Source organism: Falco cherrug, chromosome 7 (genome assembly GCF_023634085.1).
Source record: "Falco cherrug isolate bFalChe1 chromosome 7, bFalChe1.pri, whole genome shotgun sequence".
Lineage (NCBI taxonomy): Eukaryota > Metazoa > Chordata > Aves > Falconiformes > Falconidae > Falco > Falco cherrug.
This window is the reverse complement of record NC_073703.1, coordinates 7,183,868-7,207,937: the sequence shown is the minus strand read 5'-3', so window position 1 is coordinate 7,207,937 and position 24,070 is coordinate 7,183,868. Positions and strand designations below refer to the sequence as shown.

Below are 24,070 nucleotides of genomic sequence, written 5' to 3'. Positions count from 1 at the left end.
TGATCAGTATCAGAAAGGACTCACTTCCACAGAACATTTTGACAATGTTAAAACTGAACAGCAGGAATTAGTGGGACAACTGGGGGGAAAAGAAATTGTTTTCACTTAAACTTCAGCTTTATACAAAAAACCTGGAGAATATAATTGTAATGGTCTCCTTGCACTGGGCTGCTGAACAGAATTCTACAGTTCAGATTTAATGCAACAACAGAGCTGAAAGTCACCACTAAAAACTGCCAACAGACGCACATGCCAAATTAGACCATCTGAGCATCTGACATGGTGGGAAATTCTCTTGGTTTCTATCTTTCTGAAACTCTCTTGGCCTTTTCATGTTTCCTTCAACAACTAGCAATGTGACACAATTACACCACTTTTGACTAACAGAATAACAGTAAGAATAGTCAGGAGCTACAAGGAAACGTAGCCTATTTTCCCCCACCATGGAGCCATGTGAAGCTACAGACTTGTTCCATGGGGTGGAAGTGGTGCCTTTAAACTATAAAGCTGAGGAACATTAGGGCCATGTCAAAGGTCTGGGAGCTAGGCAGAGTTTTTCCACTGGTTTTGTTGGGCTCTGAATCAAGCCCCTGTAAATGACACTAATCTCATCACAACCATGACTTGATCCCTTCTAATTGGCCACCTAGTTTACTTTGCAGTGTATAACTTGGCACCTCTTGTGGGTTATTGCTCTCCCCTTTCTTTCAGATGTTAAGCTGCTTATCCTGTCTGTTCCCTCATCCCCTCTTTTGTTTTAAAGGGCTGTGTGAAACTGTTCTGTGTCAGCCATGCCTTCATGGAAATTGTGGGACGTCTAGAGCAACGGGTTGGAGAAGTGTTGGCATACGGAACAGTGACTCCTCTGGCATTCAGTTCGGGAGATATTTTAGGGACTAGTGCAGCTGTATGGCCATGCTTCTGCTATGCTGACACTGGGGGCCTCAAAGGAGGATGCTGACGGCCTCATGCATCTGAGGACTAAGTGATTCTCTTACTACTATGACACAGAGCAAGACAGACAGGGATTTTGGGTCTCAGACTGTGGATTCATTTCTACCTGTCCCTTTGTTGCGCTATGAATAAAGCTTGAGCTCTTGAGTTTTGAGAGGTGCATTGGATGGGTAGCTGATCTAGGCCAGACACACTCCCTTTTTCCCTGATCACTGTATCTGAATGACACTCTCCCTGTGACCCTTCTGCTCAGTTCTTTTTGCACTTTTTCCTCCTTACTTCTCCCTTACTCAGGACACTCAGAAACAGTCAGTCATTCCTTGCAGGAAAAACAGAAAAAGGGACAGCCAAGCTGCAAACCATGTCTGTGTACAGAAGCCAGAGCAGTGGCTTTCCCATCTGCTATTACAGAGTGGGTTTCACTGGGAAAAATCATTACTTCCAGGGTCAATTTTTTTAAGGCAATACTGAAATCCATTATGAAATCAAAGCAAACAGATGCTGGATTTTATTCTAGACGTTACCAGGAGCTGTTTTTTCATCAGCTGAGATACCAAATTACAGTCAAACCAGAGTGTATCAGGAATCAAACATCCTCACTGCACCCCATGCATCTGCATATAAGCCCAATTGACAATTACCACCAAACACGAGCACACAGCAAAGGTGTGATTAATGACAGTCCGTCATGGGGAAACAGGCCCTATGACACACCTCAACAGCCCTGTTAGGAAGCCAGTTTGGAACATGCCCAAGTTTCAGGTAATTAATGTACCTACTGAGGGATTATTTACTTATTTATTTTTAAAATCACATGCCAGATACAATGCCCAGAGCTAAATCATGCAGGAGTGGGATACAAAGTTCCACCGAATTTAGTGGAAAGCCAGTCCCTAACCTCAGTGAAGTTTGGATCTGTCCCCTGACCTAGCAGCAGCCAGGAGTGTGTCACACTGCTTTAGAGGTGAGCGAGCTGTGGTGCTGTGCTTGAGGTTCAGCTAGTGCCATAAATACGCTCGCATTTCATCACTGTGCCATGAGAGAAACACCACGTGGAAAAATTGACTTTTATGTTACTTTTTACAATAGTAAATAGTGGAGTGTAAGCTATTAATAGCATATTAGTTCTGGAGACTGTTTAGTTTGGGTTTATACCAGATTTTTCTCCTCATGTAATTTCTAATCCTGATTGATGGCTTTAGGGGGTTGTATTCACAGCTCCCGAATAAGAAGAAACATATTGTGCTAACTCACTGAGATCATGTGGCACAAACCTGACTGCTGACCTTCACTTTTCTGTTAGTGAACTGCGAATCATTTTGTAGTTGTATGAATCGGACCTGTCCTCTCAGAGATGAAGCAGAATTCTTGGGCATGTCCCACTGGGAGTGTCTTGACACTCTCATTCATTATTTCCAGCCATATTGTGTGAGTTAGTGGTCAAATCCTACTGCAAACACACTATGTATCATCCATGCAAATTTGCCACAGGTACAAACTCAGATTGCTACCACCAGTCCAGTCTGGTCCTTAGAGCTAATGTGAGGCTTCTGGTCACAGACTATTCCTGATCTTTGCGATAAGTGCACCAGAAAACACCTCCTCTGTTTTCCAGGCACATTTTATTAAGCAAACTGTAACTGCAGATTGCCAGAAAGATTATCAAGTGTCAGCTAGTAAGATCAAAAAAAGTCTCAGAACTGGCCCCGAGTCAATGACTCTCAAAGATCTGTTAGGTCTTAGGATAATTGTCTGCAACACAGGGGTTTGCAAGGTTGGGCTTAAAGTTCTGCTTTAAATGAGGAACTGGTTAAAGACTGATGAGATTTGGCAACTATCAGGCAGTATTTCTAGTAATTTCACCCATAAATCAGCCTTTTAAGATGAAGCTTTGAAAGTACAACAGGAGAACTTCATTATTTGATAATTTATAGTGCTGGATGTAGTATACTCCACCTTGGGAACAGTTACTTTGGCACGCACCAATCTTTCTGGATAATCTGCATTACATCAGTGTCTCAGGAATGTAAGACTGTGATTGAAGCAAATCCTAGATACAAATTATATGGTGTAACTCGTATTAGGAGAGACACCAGAACAAAGAGGTGGCTTTGTCATCAAGGAGATTAATATGTGAACAGTGGCTACTGTATCTTCATTTAAATGCTGGAGAGATTTGCAAGAGGAAAGCAGCTCACACAGGAAAATCCATTGTTAGCCATTGTTATTACTACCAGAAAGAACAGAAAGTTTAGCATGAACTTCAGAATGTCACTGATCTACTATAAAACTATCCTTCTGGTTCACATTGCAATGAAAGACGGACTCCGAGGTAAAGCAAAAATTATCCCATGGCTGAAAGTACTGATCTCTGGGCACTGTACCTTCATATCTTAACCCTGTATACACATGAAAATTAGGTATGAGAAAGTCAACAGTGCTCATCACATTACCAAACTTTCCAAAAGTGCTTTGAACCAAGATCTCAGGGTGGAAGCCAAGGAAATCAGAGTGCCCTGCCTATCTGCTGGTCATGGTCAGCACAGATTCTGTAACATTTTGGGGTACCAGCTGGACATCTCAGTTTCCAAGACCCTTCCCCATTTTGCACCTTTTGCTGAGTGCTAGTTGCTGCAGTCGAGTGGAAATACATCCAGTCAGTGGTAACTATGTGTCCATTTTCTAAATAGCTATGATGATTCTCACATGCTATTAGCTCGAGAGTAATTCCTCCATCGGCACCTGTCCACTTCCAGCCATGGGATAGTTCATTTGGAAGAAAATCATTTCACTGGAGAGCCATGGATAGATTTCATAGCCTCCTACTATTGCTGTGAAGCTGGTTGCCGGGATATCTATCTTGCATGTTCTTCTTAAACCCTTACAAGAGATCCCAGTTAGCCCTAGGGTTCTGTCTTCTCATAATGTAGATGTACACTCCGCTGTCAAAAAAAAGAGTTTCTAGTGTTGGCTAAAGACACTCCTAGCCAGCACTACAGCACTACTGTTCAAATATCCGTTCTTTCTTTTAAATATATGCTGGACAAGTAGTGTACACAATAAAAAGCCTGCTTTTTCACTGTCTTAAAAAGAAAAAATTGCTAGCAAAAATACACTTTACATTTCCCAAAATGATAGTTACAACAGCTGGCATATCTCACCTTATTACATTCTGCCATTAAAAGAAATCCAAATAACTGTGGTGCTTCTTTAGGATAACAAGCAAAGGGGCAGCATTAAAAATCTTAATATGGCTGAGAGAAATCAAGAGTGATGGATGCAGGTCTCACTCTCAACACAAGTTTCAGCATTACAGGCACAGCCTTGGAGTCTGGGCAGAAGTCAGTGATAAATCAGCTACCCAACAGATACGAGTCAAAGAGCTGTCCTTATTTCTAGGACCCCTGTATAGCGGCAGGGAGACAGAGATCGACTTCAGAACAAGTCTGTGTTTGTTTATGGAAAATTATTTTGTAGAAATAGGTACAGGGCGTGCTGCCAATCAAAAGTAAACCTCAGTCTAAAAAGTGCATTCAGTTGGCCTACTGAAGACAGCCAGCTGCACACAAGTGTGCGTGGTGTTTAGCATCACAAATAAAGGCTTTCGACCTCCACAAAAGAGAAATGGAATCTATTTCCAGTTGGATCACCCTGGATAACAGGTGGCAAGATCTGAACTGCTGGACCTCCTATAACACACTTTGACTGTTCCACCATCGTGCCCCTCCAGAGTGGCAGAACCTTACCTGTGACATTAAGGTTGGGAAAAAAAAAAAAAAAAAAAGAAATAGGCCTGGTTCTTTTTACTTGGTTAATGAAATTTTGGCTTTCTTTCATGTAGATAGGTTTTCTGAAAGGAAAGGATCTCTACTTGATATCTTTGACAAACCAAGCTAAATAGTAAAAGGACTTGAAGTTTATCCATGGCGTTTGATACCAATCTCCCCATCTAATCCAACCAAAAGAAGACAAAGAACCAACACCAAAGGATGTCACCAACACCCCCTGACACTGCAAACAGCATTCAAGTATCTTACATGAGAAACACTTGGGAACAGCCTTTGCTTTTGCCATCACACATGTGGAAACCTTCTTACAATGACTATTGGTTACTAAGAAACAGAAAGGATTTGGCATGGATTTAATTCAGTTAACACAGGGCTTGACAACATAATTTGTAATCACAGGACATATAGGGACCAATCCTGCAGTCAAGGGAGTCCCATGTGCAGAGCAGCTGAGGATCTGGCCCAAACGTTGCAGCTGCAAATCCCAAAACAGATACCACTCCAAAACAATCAATGTCTTGATGTTTGAAGTCTATTCTCTTCTGATATAATAAATCAGCATACTTGAGTCAGTGCGTTGGCCTTGACTTGGATCGCAGCAAGTTCGTGGGGATTTGCCACTGACCTGTGCAATCATTTACATATCCAAACCCTGGTTCTGTTACTGTAGTCATATTGTGTACTCTCCTTTGCCCAAACTTTTGTCACATTTTTATACATATTTACTTAAATGTCAATTTAAAGAAAAAAGGCCGGTTTTTTTCTTGAGTAACGTCATGTTCAATTGTGATACCTCAGAACCATTCCTGGAGAGATTCAGTAAGTTAACCTGAGGACCTGATTCTTCAAAACAGCAGTATATGAATAGAAATTGATGGGAGTAACTCACAATGCAAAAAATGTTTGCAGAATTGAGGCTGGGAATCATAAGTGAAAACAACAAGTCTGTTTTCAGTGTCTAACATAAAAGAAATCCAAAAGCAGGAAAACATTAACAGTGAACAATTAAAAGACTGTAAATATTCTTTCCATTTCAGTAGGCTAGAATGCTCGTTAAAAGAGCATAATTTAAAAAAATGAAAAGCAAAGATTATTTTCAAACCAGAAGAAGACTGTCTGGCATACCGTGGATGTCACTTTTTAGAACTATTCCCACATAAAATGTATTTCCCTTTCAAATTAATAAATCAAAACTTATGATAAATGTTTATGAGATTATAATTGTAAAAACAAATTCTAGATTATGTGAGGTGGGTAAAGGTGGAAACAATGCACTGACAAAGCAATATTTTGACAAGTTTGCACTTCTGAGATGATCAGCAAAGAATAAGGATCAATAAATGCTTGAACACTGACCATGATTCAGTCAGCCATCTCCTCTTATTAGGTTACAGGGTGCTGGGGGTGAAAGCCTCCTATAGTGTCCTGGCAGCCAGACAACCAGTTAAGGCTGAAACTGTTCTGTTCCTACAGCCTTGTAAAGTTACCACCCTCAAGTAGTCTAGTTGGAAACGGGTGCAACCTCCTGGCAGTGACCCAGAAATTTCTTATTTATCTGCACAAGATGTTTTGGAGTCTCGTTGGAAAAGATAAAAGATAGTTACTCTTCAGGAGCAGTTAAGAAGTTCCTGCACAGCTATAAACTCTGCTGCAAGAATGGAGAACAGTTTTTTTCAATGGAAGTGAGAAACTTTTCCCACCATTTGCATCTAATGCAAACGCCTTGACACAAGTAGGTAGAAAATATCTGGAACAAAAGAGTCAAAGGCAGTAATGCAGGAAATCATTCAACAGGTTGGCCTGGCAATACAACAGCATAAGTGTGCTCCAGAAAGATGTGGGGCAGGTGGGAAATCCTACCTGCGTCTCAGAGGAGTTGACAGATCACAGCTGGTTCCGCAGAGGAAGGTGAGGAGGAGAAGGGTGCAGAGGAAGAGGTCCACATACAAAATCAGAGCCTCAAACTTCAGTGCTGAGACTTTGATTAAGGGTCTAAGCCCTGGTGCTGCTTTAGTTAGACAGAATTGAAATGTGTGCTTAAAAGGAATCTTTGTATGCTTTGCTGAACTCTGTCCTGGAGTAGCATGTGTTAAATGAGTTTCTCCTTACAGAAATGGCAATTCTGTATTCACTGAATGTAAAATAATTTTTTTCTGGACAATTCCTTCCTCTTGGAGCAGCTTGCAAGTCCTGATTTGGCTTTCCCTCTCTTTGCCTGATTAGGATGTGTGATAAGTTTCTCAGAATTGCAATACAGAAACTCTGGAACAAAGACTAATTCAGACACCAAGCTGCATATACATTAACGTTTAACAAGAGAGGGGAAAGTCTTAATTCTGACCAGAAGCTCTTGTATCCTATACTGGATACTATGGCTGGCAGGAAATCAGTAAAAATATTCAGAGGGGAGTGCTCTTTCATTTAGCTGAGATATCCTGATTCTAACATGAATCATCTGCAACACGCATCATTCTGAGTTCTCAAAAAGCTCAAAGATGCTGTTGAAATCAGACTTCCCTCCTGCTGGAAAACATACTGTGATTTTGTCTCTTATTTAAAATCAACAGCATTAAAAATGAGAAACATGACTTCATTCTGAACTTCAGACAGGCAATGGCTGCTATCTGGGCAACTAAGAAGTAGAGAGAATATCATATTGGAATTGACTTGGGTTTTGTTTTGTGTTTCTTATTGTTTACTAGAGTAGATGGGTCCAATGCTATCCAAGAAGAGCTATTGCTACCACTCTAACTCTCCTCAAGCAGTTAAGAGAACCTCCACTCCACTCAAATGCTACTGAGGGTTACTCACCCATCCCCTTGGTGTGGTTGAAGTCGCCTTTCACCACTTTACAGGTTTTGCCATCACCACTGCAGATTCCACAGCGATCCTCTTTGGCAGCTGAGCCAATGATTCCATCGCAGCCAATTTTCTAATGACAACAACCAAAGGTCCCCATTATTTTGTTTGCAAACTTAAAGTATCTCTAGACATTGAGGTCAAGACTAAGATGGTCATCTGACTGAAAACCTGAACGGGAAGAGAACACTGTGAATCAAGGGAGCTCTCATTTGGAATGGCATTGACTTGGTTATTCAGCAACTCCCTTCTCTAACACTAAGAGCATGACCTTTGATTCAGAAGATTTAACTGAAGAGAGTTTCAGAAACAATAGTTATTCCAGATATCATCATAGATTTTGTACCACTTTTAACCTCCTTCAAACACAACAGATTGAAACGTTTCATGTTTGTATAGCAACTTCCATCTGAGGACCTCAAGGACACCCCAGAGAAATGGACTGCTACTGTGATACTTAGTCTAGAGAGGAGAAAAATGCCATTTTCTTGAATGAAAATTAACCCATGTAACCAGAATCCCGGTCATAGCCCTTCACCACACAAAAACTCAAGAGTGCTGTCACAGGTTCCAGTGTGCTTCTCACTGAATGAGCTCTGCTTCAGATCAGGACCTTAACAGGGAACGTAACATTCAGTTCTGATTACACTTGTGCAATATCTGAAAAAAGACCTCATTAATCAGGTGGCTTAAATACCTGCAGTACAAAAGTAGTTCAGCGGAAGCAGGTCAGGTTCATATCTGGCCAATCTGTATGATAAGATTGTTTACACAACATGAAATTTTCCATAGGCTTGCACAGTATTAAGCTTAGACATTCAATTGTGAAAAAAAATAAAAATCCAATGCACTCCCAAAATATCAGTTTCTACCGAAATAAGAGTTGTCATTATACAAGTTATTAGTGGAGACTCTACTATTAAAAATTAGTTAAAGATTTATCCTCTGTAGGAAAACAGTTTCTTGGCAAATGAGTTAGCAGGCCTGCCACTAATAAGACTTATTTGAATAAAGCTGTTAGGTCTCTCCTTTCCTTGCCTTCTTAAATAAAGCCAGAGGAAAGTTGGAGAGATATCTTAGGGAACAATCAAAACAACAAACACTTTGGAAAACAGGGTAAGCAGGGAAATATTAATAGAACTTGGGCTGTTTATCTGAGACTGTCTGCGGGTAAGCAATGCAATTTGGACCTGAACTCCAACATTCCCCTTGTTTCAGAAGACACTGGCCACGGCCTAAGTCCAGATGTATTAGAGGGATCAAAGATTGCCAGCATTCAGACGTGTTCTGATGCAGTGTTTGTCTGGGTAAATCATTACAGACAGACACATGCTGAGAAAAAAATTATCATCCTGAACACATACAAGGGAAATGCTGCTCATTAACTAGAACAGCATGTAAGTTGGTGGACAAGAACTACAAGAAAAAAAAACGTATAAATGGGAGTTAAAGGAAGGTAGGAAGAGGACTCTGGAGTTTCTGGCAGTTGCAATTCTCAAGTTTAAACTTGACACCCATGCCCAACAAATAATTTTTGGATATTGAATGTGATTCTGCCCCCAAAACAGAAGGATGTCCCAGCAGTTCTCCTTCCAGGAAAATAAATATGATTTATTAATGGGGTTGCTGAAAGGCAGCTGGAAATATATGCCTGCCTGCCACCCTGCTGAGATACTGGAAAGGCTGCATTTAATTTAAGACTCTAGTGCTATCTTTTATTGTACTGCATTGTTATTAGCACTATGTGAGCACACAAATGAATAAAGGGAATATAATGAGTGTTGAACCACACTTATTCCCAATGCTACATGAGGAGTCTGTTGGGCTATAACGGAGGCAGGCAAAGAATGGGGAGTTAGCAATCACATGCTTTGCATTTATGCTGTAGTTTCCCAGATAATGTAAACCAGTGCAAGCCAGCAAAGCCTCTGAAAGAATAAGTTCCCCCCTTTTTCTGACGCTAGGTTTCAAGACAAGCCATTTCCTCCCACATCTACAAGGTCATTGACGTGCTTTGACTTGAGACCCTCTTTGAAGGCATGGAAAGAGCACCCACTGAATCCACAAATATACCTTCCAAAAATGTTGTGGTTTTTTACCTTTCATCTTCACCCTAACTTCCTGGGAGTGGAGGAACTGGGAATGGCCCTTGCAGCCTTCCCTTTAATGGCACTATCCCTCCCATCCACAGGGCAGACTTTCCCTTCAATCCAGGGTTTGAGGATTAAAGCCCTCATCAGATTTGGGCCAGAAAATGGCTTTTTACAAAGGGAAGTCTTTAAGAGAATAGAACAGTTTTCTTTCTTGGCTTCATCATGAAAATTGCTGCATTCTTGTTACTTTATGGGAGAAAAATACCTTGGAAGCACTTTACTCTTGTCTGCATAAACATTAGAGCCCATTTCCCCCTCTCCAATCCTTTCAATAATTTCCAAACTAAAAGTGTATTTAATAACAGTACATAATGAAGCAGCTTTTCTTAAGATTTGACAACAGATTCCAAAAGGTGCAAAGTAATTTAGAAATACATTACAGTGATTACCTCAGTCACTCAGATCCTTTGGAAACTCCCCACATTGAAAATATTGCCACTTTCAAAACAAGTGCAAAGGGGAAGAGACAGGGCTGGAAGGGTAAGGGGGCAAAACAGCGAGCATCACCCTTCCTGGGAGGAAAGTATCCACCAGCAGTCCTTGGACTGTTAATTGAGAGATATGTCCACCTTTCTCCAAGGTAAGAAAGTCCCTGAGATTCCAGCACTGGGGGCCAGAAGCTGATGCCTGAGCCCCATCAGACCAGGGGGAAGACCTATCGAGCCTGTACATCATCAGCTTCTCACTGACATTTTTCTGTATGCTTCAGATCAGGACCTTAACAGGGAATGTAACATGGATCTGAAGGAAACGTATGTATTATACTGTCAATTTTAAAATAGATATAGCTGTCCTCAACCTGCATAAAGCTTTCAAAAAAGTGAGGGCTTAATTTACTCTATGCAAAGAGAAAATGCAAGTTTAACTGCTCAAAAGTCAGGTTTTCATAATGCAGAAACAATCCCTTAAAACCCAAATAGTTCAAGGGAGTTATTTGATCTTTATCATCTCTAACTTGTTTTGTGCTGCTTCCTGTACAGGCCAGCATACCAACGAAGGTACAGTCTTTTTTTTTTTAATTAAGAAGCAGAAAGAGGAAGCTTTACATTTTGAAGAAAAGAAGACCTCATAAACACCATCTTGTATGTTTTCTGACCCAAGAGTTATCCTGCAGGTGAGCAGACTGAGTCCACGGACCAGCCTGTCCAGTGATAGCTGGATAGTTTCAGTTCCATCAGTCTTGAATGGACTAGTGAGAAGGGAAGGAGTTTTGTTTTCTTACCAAGATGATCCTTTAAAGAGTGAGCAGAGCACTTGGAGTTTATCTGTGTTCAGAAGGAAGAACAAAAACTAAGAAGCCAGCCTGGTGTAACCACCATGTTTAGTAGTCTGTGGGAGCATTTGCCACTGTCAGCCCTGTTCTTCTACTCTTAGAGGTTCCCTGTACCATCCAACATGGAATATCCATAACTTTGGCAAAGAGACTGATGTTGCCACCATCCAGGAATTCCACCTCCTGCATGTACTAGCTGTTGAAAACCTGCAGTGCTATTAACATCAATTGGACAAAAAGGAACCAATTTTAACCAAAGACAGTCCCTTGCCCATATTAAAACATCAGATTGCTGGCAAAAAACTTTAAAAGTCTTTTGGGGCTTCAAGTCCCCAGCACAGCCAGTCACAACTATACCCACAGATTTCTTAATGATCTTCAACCCAGGCACTCTCCTACTCCGACATTGTGTTTTGGAACTACCCATTGACGTTTAAATTGGCAGGTAACAGCACATTTGCTGAGCCAAAGGCCTGAAATTCACTATGTCTGAGCTGTTATCTCAGTCCACCCTTCCTTCTCACCCTCCTCCTTCTTCTCTTTTTATAATTAAACATCTGAAAATACTGCTTGCTGGGTGGTATTTCCAGCTTCAGTCATTGCTGACTCCAGCATAGGAAAACTCCTCTTTTCTTCTGAATACACGTAATTTGGATTCTTCTGTGTTAACTGTTTTCTATATTGCTTGGATATTTTTAAATTATATTTTTATTTGTATTTTCAATGGCTGTGCAAGAACTCAATTGATACAGCCTGTGTGAGTATGTTTTGCTACATAAACACAATTATTTTTGTTATATACACCCACCCTGTGTAAGAAATGACATTGTAGGCTCACAAAACTATAATGCTTCCCATATGCCAAACTAACTAGCTGTCTCAATGGATCAAATACAAATATTGATGCAACATGTACCATTTTACAAATTAATCATGTACAGAGCATGCTGGTTATGACAGATTCATCTACCCTGCCAATTTTTTGCCCATAATATCTAATGTCCGTTGATACCTCCAGGGATGGGCCACATGAAAAAGGAATGTACATATGTGAGCAACTGACATTTAGATCCGAGGGTAGGAGAATTCTTGTTTCTTTGTTTTAAACAGGACTGCTCTTGTGGAGGATTATGGGTCTCTGTCAGGGTTTGTACAAGAAGGTGAGCCTGCATCCCTAATCAAGCAGTTCATCTGTAAGTTACTTCTTTTTCTGTTCCACAACAAAATCTGTGTGATGAATAGAAGTCCACACAGAAGTTAGTTCAGCAAACATCCTCCTGTCATTTCCCAAGCCTTCAGATTTTATCTGAATCAGAACAGCTCTGCTGAAATAGGAGATATGCACTGCCTATTTAAAATTAGCGTTATCTTATCTGCATTAGATATACAATTACACTTGCCCATGGACTTTGTGCTTAGATCCCTCAGCAGTTAATGGGGATACTAGATACAATTATTCTTGATAACCATTGTTTTACATATGGAACGTAAACGTTATGCGTCAAAATTCCTGTGTTCTGGCAGCAGAACAGGCTATATGAGCAAACATGCAAATAATACAAAGCCTTTTCCTGTCCAGGGAACTCCTTTGCTTCTGTTCTTTAGTTGCTTTCTGTAGCTAACCCTTTCTGATCCTTCCAAACCAGCTTCATCTGAATTGAGACCTCCGACCTGATTCTACCTTGTCTCTGCCCTCATTTGTACAAGTGCCAAGAGGCTGCAGATAACAGAGTATTTTCTATCAAGTGCCCATTCTTTAAAAGAGGCATCTATCATATCAGTTCTGGATTTGAAAATAAAATATATTTATCAGTATATGATATATCTGTAGCCTCTCTTCCAGTCAATTCTTGGCTGCTCAAGCCACAAGCAAAATCTAAAGCCTCCAAGGTAGATAACACAATTAATTGTCTATTAAATGCTTTCTGTGGGTTAATGTAGAAGAAAAATAGTGGGGAAAAGCATTTTTTTTCATATCTCACTGTAAAGTACACTATAAAGTATTAAGATATCAACAAACTTGGGTTTTGTCACTATGCCTTACTCACCGAAAGCTTTAATACTCTTTCTAGGACTCAGATTGCATTGCTACAGACACAGAAATTGAAAAAAAAAAAAAAAAAAAAAAGGCGGCAATTATACAACAGGTTTCTGTAGTTCAAACAATCCTGGATTTTGTGCACATACACTAAATAATTTATCAAAGTACAGTGCTAAGCCAAGTATAGAGACAAGCTACCCAGTCTGGAACATCTTGTACCACAGTTTGTAATGCAAGAATATGAATAATACATGGAAAATACTCAAGTGAGGAGGCAAAGCCAGAACTGCATGCATCAATCAAATGCAAAAAGTGGGTATTGAGTATGCAGAAGACTGTTTGCCAGCAACAGGTCCAGTAGACAACTGCAATTTATCCTCCGCCACCTGTGGCCCTCTCCTGACACTGCCTATCCAATCTGCAAGAGCTATTTTTGAAAATGTGTCCATTTTCAAATTTGTGCTCCCCTTTCATACTGTATAACAACTGCTTTGGGGAGAAAGTCATTATATAATCTTTCTGTTGTGCCAGGACAGCCTAATATGTGGCTTGCCATCATTGAATGTACTGTGGATTCACCAGCACATTAAAGGTAGATGTGACATGACAAAACGTTCATGAGAAAGCTGTAGATGGAGCCAAAATGTTTTCACCTCTTAAATTGTTAAATCACAGCAAAGATTGCCCTTGATCTCTAGCCCGGTTCCGCTACACAGGAGGTCTCTCTTTTCAAAGAGATCTTAGATTACATACTGAAGTACAATCTGTAGTCCCCACTGGAAAGTTCTCGTGCTATCATGAGTCTCAGACAAATCCTCCTTTGAGAAAAGCCAGCACAAAGTCATGTGCGTCATAACAGTCAGCTGAGCAGCTTGTCTTCTCCCCACACCACTGCTGTGTGACATCTGACACCTTTTGTAGCTCTACTTCTGCCAGCAGTTTTATATTAACATCAGCAGCATGGAGTGAAGAACTGTAATTTAGTAAATGCACTGCTTCCACTCACGAAACATACACCGAACAGTCTTGAGGAAGAACAAAACCATCAGGGAAACCTCTCTCTGAAAGCCACTTGTCACTTGAATAGAAATATGAGATGATAAAAGCAATCTGAACTGCAGGTTGCACCATCCTATCTCATCTTCCCCACGACTGCAATTCCCATGCTACAGAAAGCAAACTGTGGAAGCAGTAAAGAGACAGAGCCTGCAAAGCCTTGATGAGCTCTCAACTTCCTTCTCCTCAGATCCATCAGACAGCTCTCCTTCTCAAGCCTGCTAACAGATTTTCTGCCTCTGAAAAGTCCAGGATATAAAGAATTCCTCTTGCTAGAAGACTGTGCACATTTCAAGGAGAAAAAGTCAAAAATCTGAATACATGTTGAACAAGGCATCTATTTTGCCCACAAGTTGGTAAGGATAAGCACATTTGTCATTACAATGTTTCTTTTAAAGGTGTAACTTTGTAACACTTCAATTTTTGAGATCAACCCTGAAGCTTTTACAAACCTTTTATTTTGTCCTCCTTCTGGAAAACTTCTATCACTATCAAGAACAAAATTTCCAGCCTCAAAACCCACTCCAATAAACAAGGACAGGACAAAATCGAATTAAGACCTTATGATTTCAAAGGACTTCCTGAATGTCTTTCTCAAAGACCAGGAGAAAGATTATAATAAGTCTAGGCGACTTAGGAACCCCTATGCTAAATTTAGTGTTGACTTTGCTGTCTGGTGCTTCTATGTATAACCAAAGTATTAAGCAAGTTTACTCACTCCAGCTGCTTTAAGATGTAAGTGATAAATACAGGGATACTGTTGCTTATGATGATTTTGCTTCAGGTATAGTGAAGCTGACACCAAAAGGCTTCATTCACACTGTATTGGAGCTCAGCTCGTGGCTTTAAAATGAAATTGTAGTAAGTTCACAAAGTACAACTGAAGGAAAACTCTCCTCCCTTAGTGTCTACAAGCAGTTAGGGTATTTTGAGGCTTCAAATAATCTGTTCCTGTTTCCCTTCTCAAAACTCCGCTTTCCTTGCAAAACCAGGTTTTTTTCTTTGCCGTGTTCATCTACATTCATTCATCATGCAACAACGATGCATGAGTTTCATTTAGGAGCATCTCCTGCTGAAGGGAAAAGAGCTATTACATTTCCTGTGCTAGATGTTCACAGGCAACGGTTACTGCTAATTTGTCTGTTATACTGGCAATGTGTCATTCTTGCCTTTGAGAGCCTTTAACTAGAAGGATTACACAAGAAAATAAATAACAGTAACACCACCCTCTGATTTCAGCACTTCTTCTCTTCTCCAAGTCCCCTGCAATGCTTGTTGCCAGGCTTTGTCTATGCTGGGTAAAGAAATAAGGAGAAGAGTAATTAAATAAAGATGCCGACTAAATTGGTTTAATAGGCAGCTAGTTAGACAAGTATCTGTGGCAAATGGGGTACGCAGTCACATATGGCAATTCTCAGCACTGCACTGCATTGCATATAAGGCAGAAGAGTATTATAAATGAGTTCACAAAGCTTTCAAATCTGCTCGGCTTGAATTGATCATTTTGCATTTTCTCTCAGCCAGATGCAAATGGACTGAATGTTCTGCAGCTGTCATCACCTCTCTGCACAGTTAAAGGCAGTTGCCCCTGACTTAGACTGCAATTTGATTTTGATGATGTACCTCCAAAGCTCTGTGCTCATAAAGGTTTTCATTTGGAGGGGAGCTGGCTACTGCTCCTCACTCAAAGAAGAAAATGTACATTGCCATAACGTCTGATTTACCATTTGTGGCTGATCTGAATGTTTGGAACAGTAAAGCTGGCCAGCCCAGCATAATGGTCAATGGCACACAGCTGGAGGTACACAGCTGGCCTTACTATAAAAGTCTATTAATGGGTTTTTTAGGTTTTTTTCAGATATAGCTGAAAACAGGGAAAAACTAAGTAACTTGGGATGCACCAGAACCTGGCTCTATTCAAAGAACTTTCTATTAAAGAGTATGTAAAGAATCAAACTCGTGCTGGCTCCCCAGCAACTTGCTATTCAGATTCTTCATCTGAATAAATTAGAATGACTGAATTATGCCTCTTCAGCAGCATTTGGCAGGACACAGTGGGAAGTGTCTCCTGCAGCAGTGCAAAATTCAACCCAGAAAAAGGTTTTTCACTTATATTGTTGCATTGCTATTAGTAAAGCTGCATTATGTCCCCATAGCCTCTGTTATACCCAGGTGAATATCATGCTCATTTATCTCCCTGCCTGGAAGGCTCAAAGCAATAAAAATTGGTAGTTCCTAATCACTGCTCATAGAAATCAGAAATAATGACAAATTTGATGCGCCTTGTGCCCCCCAGGGCAAGCCAGTATATCTCCAGTGAAGTTATTGGAAGTAAACAGTGTTGCTAGAAAGCTGTTCTGGTGGATACAACAGGCTGGTTAATACTGAAAAGAGGAACTCCAAGCACAGGATACAAATTTAGATGAGCATAAAACTTAGAGGAAGAACTGCCAGGGAGAATCCAGCACTGGCAAGGCTGCAGTAGCCAACTCAACTGTCTTTCACATCACTAACATGTGCAGCAAACTTTGAACACATGCTACATGATTAGGAGAGAGAAATACCATAAGCACCGGTCCTGTCATAATGTCTGTGACAAATGACTTGAATCCAACTGCAACCCATTGCTAGGAGCACCCATTCCAAATGACCTCCTGTAATTTATGATCTTTAAATAAACATTTTCTTTTCTCCCTTGTCCCAGCCTTAAATTTCCAGTTAATATGGGTCTACACAACTCCACTAAATTCTTAAGGAATCTGAAACACCAGCTTTAGGAGACAGCCTCCCTAAGCATTCTATGTACTGCACTACAAGCTGTCTCACTGCCCAGCAAACCACAAAGAGCTGTATATCAAAGATCTCCCACACCTAATTTTGATTCCATATGTAATTTGCCTAGAGAGAAATAATCATCATTCCAATGGTTATAAGCCATCACATCTTCACTCCAGGTAAAGGGAATTACATCTGAAGACTCTCAAACAGAGTCATCTTCATTTCCATTCTTGACTTGTCTGACCAGAGACATCAGGAAACAAGCAAGTTCAGGGTCTGGCTGGTCCATTCGGTGACAACCAAGGGGAAACTGATTATCCCACTGTGGTACAGCAGAAGGAATCCTATGCTACATTCTCTCTGGTTTGTTCTTTATGTAACCCAAGCAAGACAATGCAGATGAGAGGCAAAAGAAAACTGGCTTGGGCTGTGCTCTGGGCTGCGGGATCTGCTCCTTTAAACATATATTCTCTGTTGCATGGAACTTTAAAACCTAGTTTGTGGGAGGAAAGGAACCTTTTTCTTAATGTAAGGGAAACAGGCCTTTCAAACAGTTATGATGGGGACCAGCAGCAACTCACCTTGGCGACTATATAGTAATACCATCAACAAAAAGCACACGGGGAAGCTACTGGTTTGTGCAGCTGCACCAGCCAAGGAGCAACTAGTATTAAAACATTTCCTCAGTATTTCTAGGCAGGAACCAGGTAGACCTGAAAAGCATCATGGTGCTGGCAATGTAATATTTGTAAAAGGCTAGTGACAATTTGGGATCCAGTTTGCAGCACCAGTGTTTTTTCAGTGATTCCTCTAATAGCCAAAATGGAGCAGTTAAGCAAGCCAGATTTCCACTCCCATCTCCTCCCCTCACAGAAGTAAGTCCCTTCCCACCCAAGCCATTTGATGACTACACACAAGCAAATGTCATCATTGAATGTTCCCAGCTGTTCAGTAATAATCTCATACCTTGGGCATTTATTATAATTCTTAGATCAAGACACAGGGCTGGGGAGCACTTGCAATGGGGTTGGGTCTTATAAAATAGGGTTGCCCTTTCACCTCACAGACAGCCTCCCAGCCACCCACACAGACGCCTGTTCTTCTAGGACATACACTGCTGCCCCAGACTATACATGACACCAGAAATAAAACAAAAGAAAGTTACACCACCTGGCACTTGCCATGTACACAGAGGTCCGTCTCATAAGGCCCGCATGGAGTACCATCAAGGACCCTGTCTGTCACCAGCACAGGGGAATCCTTCCCCAGTGGAGAGCAGAAGAGCTCACATGGTTTGTCTGGAAAAAGAAATACAAAAGCAACTGCCTTTAGGAACAGCACAAACAAGTGTTTGAGGAAATAGTGGTGCAGTCTCTACATGAGTGGATCTGGAAAGGTATCTGTTGATATTCTTATCTTTGAAGGAACACAAGCCTTTCAATTTAGGCCTGTCATTTCCCCACTGTAAAATACCGATATTCAAAGGGTTACATTGATGAGATTGGGCTTTTAAGACACAGAAAGCCATTTAGTCAGTACACTTCCATGTATCTGTCTCTGAACGGAAGATGTTTGTTACAGGGAACATTCAGCAGCCTGATATGAGTGACCAACTCACTGTGTGAGCATCTCAGGCAAAATTCAGGCTACAGCCAGTGGTTTTAGAAGAACAAGTTCTCCAGTCCATTTCTACTCTGGACGAACTGACTTCTTGCATCAGTTTGCCAGTAAGAACACTTATATACATAAATTTAAAGCATTCTTGTATACCTATTACATACTGTTATCAGTTTAAACTTGTATTTGTGGTCCTACAAACACTTCTGTGAGCAAACTATGCTGCTAGAATATCTAGAGAAAGAACTCCCAAATTAATTTGAAAGATATCAGTAGAGAAAGACTGCATTTTTCACCCATGCGAAAGGTAATTTTTATAGTATATATTTAGACCTTACTTTGGAAAAGCTACTATTATGTTTAGCTAGAGAAGGAGTTAAGAAAAAAAGCTTTTTCAAAGATTTGTATTATTAAGTGGCAGCATACAGCAGATGCCAGCATTTGCTGACTGCATTTGCAATACGTTTTAGTAACAGATATTTAGGCAATATAATGGTTTTCCTTTGGAGCTGACTCTGCTACTCACGGACTTCATCCAAGGGAGAACCTATAGACATCCAAATCGAAACATGTTTTGTTCTGCATAGTCAAGTACGTCCACTCATCAGAAGAGAGAAGGCTTGCCAATACACTAAGCTAAGTGGCATAGGCCTTTCCTAAGTTTCCAGCGCGATCAACTCCCACCTCACTAACACATCTAAGTAGAGTTCAAGCACAGTGGAGATTAGCTCAAGGTTGGTTTGGATCTGTGTCTATTTAAATGCTTCTGATTGTGGTGCTTTGATATGCTGAAAAAAGGTACTGGAGAACTGCAGGGGTGCTCTAACATGCTTCGATAAACAGTGACATTGAGATGTGAAGCTCAGCTGCCCTCTATCCATCTGTCTTGCTTGACAGAGGAACTACAGGCATATCCTGTGGATGTTCAAACTCCCTGCCTTGTGCCGGATGCAAAGCAAGTTCACAGAGGCTGGATTTTGATTTCACTTGCAGACTGAACAGAGGAGCTGGGAAAGCTGTTGAAAGAACAGCTTGTGCAGAAAACCACTAGTCTGACTGCCTCTGCACAGACTCTCTTTCCGCAGCTGTGAGATCTGCAACAGGGCAGGAGAGGTTTCTAATTTGCATTCATGGAAACTGGGGCAAGATGGCTCAGGTGAGCCAGGCTTTGCTGTGTAGCAGGAACAATGTTGGCTATTATCTTTTAGCAATAGCTTGCTCAGTCTTCAAGTAGCCAAAAAATATCCTATTCCCATTCTGTGGCTGAATGAAGTTCCCACTGCAGTATGCTACTAATTCTGGCAGCACTGATCAGAGAATATCACTGAATCATCTAGGGTTTTTTTTATTTTCTCTCCTATTTACAGGACTCTCAGCAACCCATAGCTCCTGATTGAAAATGGAGAAAGGAGTGAAACAGCTCACCCCTGGAAAAAACTAGGAGAGTTTTCTGTGATTGAAATTAGTCAGGAAAGTAGCTCTGCATTGTTTATTCACCCAGCAACACTATTTGGGGAGAGGGGCAGATGGGAACAACAAGCAAACCCAGCCTGTCTCCTGGGGCGTCTGAAGGAATTGTACTCTTGGAGGTTCTGCTACAGGAACTGAAATGCTGACTGTACATGTACTGTAAATGCTGGAGTCAGACCTAGTTTGTCACTGCTAGCACAGGAAAGGGCTTATCCAGTGTCTGGTCTTCTGGTATCAGTTCCAAAACCACCCTACTCTGTTCAAGCATGTCTTTAGGATGACCAAATGAAACTAGCCTTGTCTGTTTTCCAGCAGAGTGCAGTGAAAGATATTTGTTCCTGCAGAAAGGACATTACTACGATCCTTTTTCATATCCCCCCCAACATCTGGTTGAATAGTAGATGAACAATAAGATCCAGCAAAGGAAGCATTAAAGGAATGTAAGTAGGATAGGCAATCATGCTGAAATGCCCAGAATTGACACATATTAAAAATGTCCCAGGGAATCCTTATTTTCAGTTCAAAATTAATTTGAACTTTCTAATGTTTAAACTCCCATTCCCAAATAGCTGCCTGTTCAGACTGGGAATCAAGTAAAGGCACTTCTCTCCCAGCATTACAAAAAGATGAGCGAAGAACTGAGATCTCTGCATCTTCTGTCAAGGTGGCTAAAAGAACAGCAGGGCAGCACAAAGAACAACTAGTTGTAATTAGTCTTCCAGCTGTAGCTAAGGGGAACATACTGTAGCCTTCTCACCAACAAATGGGAGTCTTGCAGATGAAATCAAGATGGGTTGAGATAAGCTGCAGTGAAAGAACAGCAAAGAATTACAGAGAAAGATGAAAAAATTTACCGTCGACGATGACAGCTGTCAGGAGGCTTTTCTTCTTGTTGGTGTATCTGTCATGGGCCTGGCACTGTTGGTCCCTGAAGCTTGGCACACCTTTAGGGCAGGGTAAGTTCTCACACACAGTGTGTTCCACGCTGGCTCCTCGGCAGTTCTTCCCACCTGGCCCCGGGCTATCACGGGAAAGACAAACCAAGGTTAGCAGGAACAGCACAGCTTCTCACAGACACGCCTTTGCCTGACTTTCCCTGTCCAAGGCAACTCTTGAAATACCAGGAAGATTCAGGTGTTCCTTCCTCTCAGATGTCCCCTGCTAGAGGGCAAATCCTGCTTTCAGTGGCTCTGACAGAAAATTATTCAAGCTAAATTCTGGATCTATAATTGGCTTATCATAACAGATGCTTAGATACTGAAGTACTTCAGAAGCATGTTCTTTTGTAGTATCCCATACACAGATCAATAAATAGGAGCTGCCTACTCGTTGCATGCCTCAGATAAGAGGTAATCCAAAAGGCTATTATGCTATTCACCTCTGGGCACTAAGCAGCCTTCTTAGAAGATACAGTGTTCAACTGTTTGCATTCTGGTCACAAACCAAGGGATGTGACTAATTTTGCACTGCTGACCTAAATTTTTTCTTTGACTTCAACAGCAGCTCATTCCTGTCCTAACCTATTTTCAGATGGAGCAGGCAAATGACTGAGAAAGGTGGGACGGGGGGGAAGCACATAGTTTCAGTAAAGGCGCTTGTAACTGCTGGTGACCTGTGACAGTTAGGCTTTGGAAGGTACACTGAGTATGATACCTAAAGTCTAAGTATTATTTAAATTTGCACAGTCAGGCAGTTCAGAAGACAATTTGTGGTTCCATTACAAATACCAATGTTAAGTATTTATATTCTTAATGGGGAACCTACAGGCACCAAGGTGACATGACTGTGCCCAGGATCACACTAAATACCCAAGGCAAAGGCAAGCAACCTGGAATGTTTCAACTTTCTCTTCTCACCATTTGCTTTGCCTCCTACCTTAAACACTCCTAACTACTGAGACACTGCAAATGTCTCTTTAGCACATGTCCTCTAAGGTCCTGCCTTCAGCAGTTTGAAACAAAACCACCATAGAAGTAGCTATAACCTGTACCTTACACAGGGTGTCCAGAAACAAATCTGTGCAGCAGATCATCTCCATCCATGAAAAACATGCCATTTTACATATTTGTTTTTTAAACATGCAGGAAAGGCCACTAATCCAACATCAGGATTAAACACCTGCAAAATCTATTTATTGTATTTATGATTCCCCAGAGAAGAAGGAAAACTCAAACTCTCAACAATAACCCTCATTTTCTTTGCAAAAAACCCAAGTAAGCAAAAGACCTAGCCATCCTAACAGATAATTTCTTTAGCTACTTGCTGATACTCTCCTGAATTTGTTACATACCTATCTCCCCAGCTGTAATCAGCAAAGATGGATAAAGTAATGTTCTTGCTTTTCTTTAACAGATGGCTATAAAAAGTAACTCCAGCCAAATTCCAGTTTTTAGCAGTATGGCATTCATTCCAAAAGCCTCTTTCCCCCTCCCTCCCAGAAGAGCAATGAACATCAGCTTATATCAGTCAGCTAATTAGAAAGCAAGGCCCTTGTATATCAGTTATTTGTGTCAGTGGTCCTAGCAAGAGTTGCAAGTTACATGCTGGCTATAGGACAGGGCGTTTTATTTCCTAGCTGTGCTGGACTCAATGAATTCAGCATTTGATGCAACAGAAACATTCAACTCTGCATGGAAGAACTTTATGCCAAATTTCAGTCTAGATCAAATTTTTACAGTAGCTCCATTAATCCCAGAAAGAGTGTTTTGGGGTTTTTTTTAATGGAAATGATTATCTCCGATGACACGGTAACACCACAGAGTCACCAGAATAACAGCTTAAACAAACGTCTGTTTGTGCTGCCAACACCTCTTTTCTGCCACGGACACATGCAAGGCAGCAGATGCGCTGAGACTGATGCAGAAATCTGCTGGGAGGATTGTGTCTGCTGCCTTAGGCTGTATGAGACAGACACTCCATCCAGATGACTGCGAGCACGACACAGCCTTCCTCCCACATGAACCCTGCGCTCACATAAAGACATCAGACACATGAACTTTGGTTTCAGCACCACTTCTTTGGCTACAGCAAAAGAGATGTAGCCATTGAATGTAAGTGACTGCATGTTTGTGTGTACATGCACAGGAGAAAAAAATCAAATAAAGCAAGCAGTCAGAATATCCAAAGAGTAACAGAGCGCTCTCCCAAGAGCGGGGTGTCAATCTGATGGCCATGGAACAGAAGACACAGTAGGACTGTTATTTACTGTGCTCATCAGCAGCTGTTTTGGCTTTAATCTTAAGATGTCCTTAACTTGTGAGGGACTTTCTATTACTTTGCCAATGCAGACTGGAAGCAAGCAGCTCTCACTATTGGTAATAATGGTCATTGGCAATATTAAAGTAATAGCCAAATCCATTAGAAGACAGAGACTTCCTGAGCACCCATCACTCCCAGTCAGTGGGAGCTGCAGGAACATAGTGCCATTTGGCCTGTACTCTTCTGCTTGGCCCATCAGCATCCTGACCTGTCTTCCCCTTCTAATTAAGGAGTAAAATGAACTGCATCCTCCTGATGCAGTTTCTTCCAAAATTAAAGAGTTGGATGCACTCATCAGCCACAAAGTAACAGAGCATCCTACAGACATGGGGGACGTTTCTACTCCCAGTAATCCAACAAAAAATAATATACCCAAGAAGACCTTCCCACCTCAGCTCCCCTCTGCCCAACAGCATCATACTTTATTTGGCAGTGTGGTGCCACTTTCTCCTAGACTAACTCCAGTAAAACACTCGTAAAATATACAGTGTCTGTTCAAGGGGTTCAAGAACAAGCAGATAAACAGGCATGGACAGGCAGTTAGAGAAATGGACAAGACAGCTCTGCCTGTTGGTTATGTTCTGCTCTGTTACTGTTTGGATAGGGAATGCAGAATTACTGACAGTAATCTTTAACTGACTTCTGTAATAGTATTTAAGTATTACAGGCCTCTTGGCAGGTTTAAACATGATACTGATGGTTTTCATCATGCAAGACGAAGAAAAATGACAGTCACTGCCTCTGGTCTCCCACAAATAGTTACCTAGGACTTATTCATATACCTTTCTTTCCCTGCTTCACTCCATTTTAGTGGCCTCATCCT

At 41.2% G+C, this 24,070-nt stretch overlaps 1 protein-coding gene across 1 annotated transcript in view; it reads right to left on the bottom strand.

Moving 5' to 3' along the window:
• ADAMTS17 (ADAM metallopeptidase with thrombospondin type 1 motif 17) overlaps positions 1 to 24,070 on the bottom strand; it is a 192,226-nt gene that overhangs the window by 52,423 nt on the left and 115,733 nt on the right. Inside the window, exons 13-15 of the mRNA XM_055717092.1 lie at positions 20,844 to 21,010; positions 18,073 to 18,200; positions 7,554 to 7,674 (exon numbers count right to left, since the gene is read on the bottom strand). Coding sequence (XP_055573067.1) covers positions 7,554 to 7,674; positions 18,073 to 18,200; positions 20,844 to 21,010 — 416 coding nt within the window. The remainder of the gene's footprint in view (positions 1 to 7,553; positions 7,675 to 18,072; positions 18,201 to 20,843; positions 21,011 to 24,070) is intronic.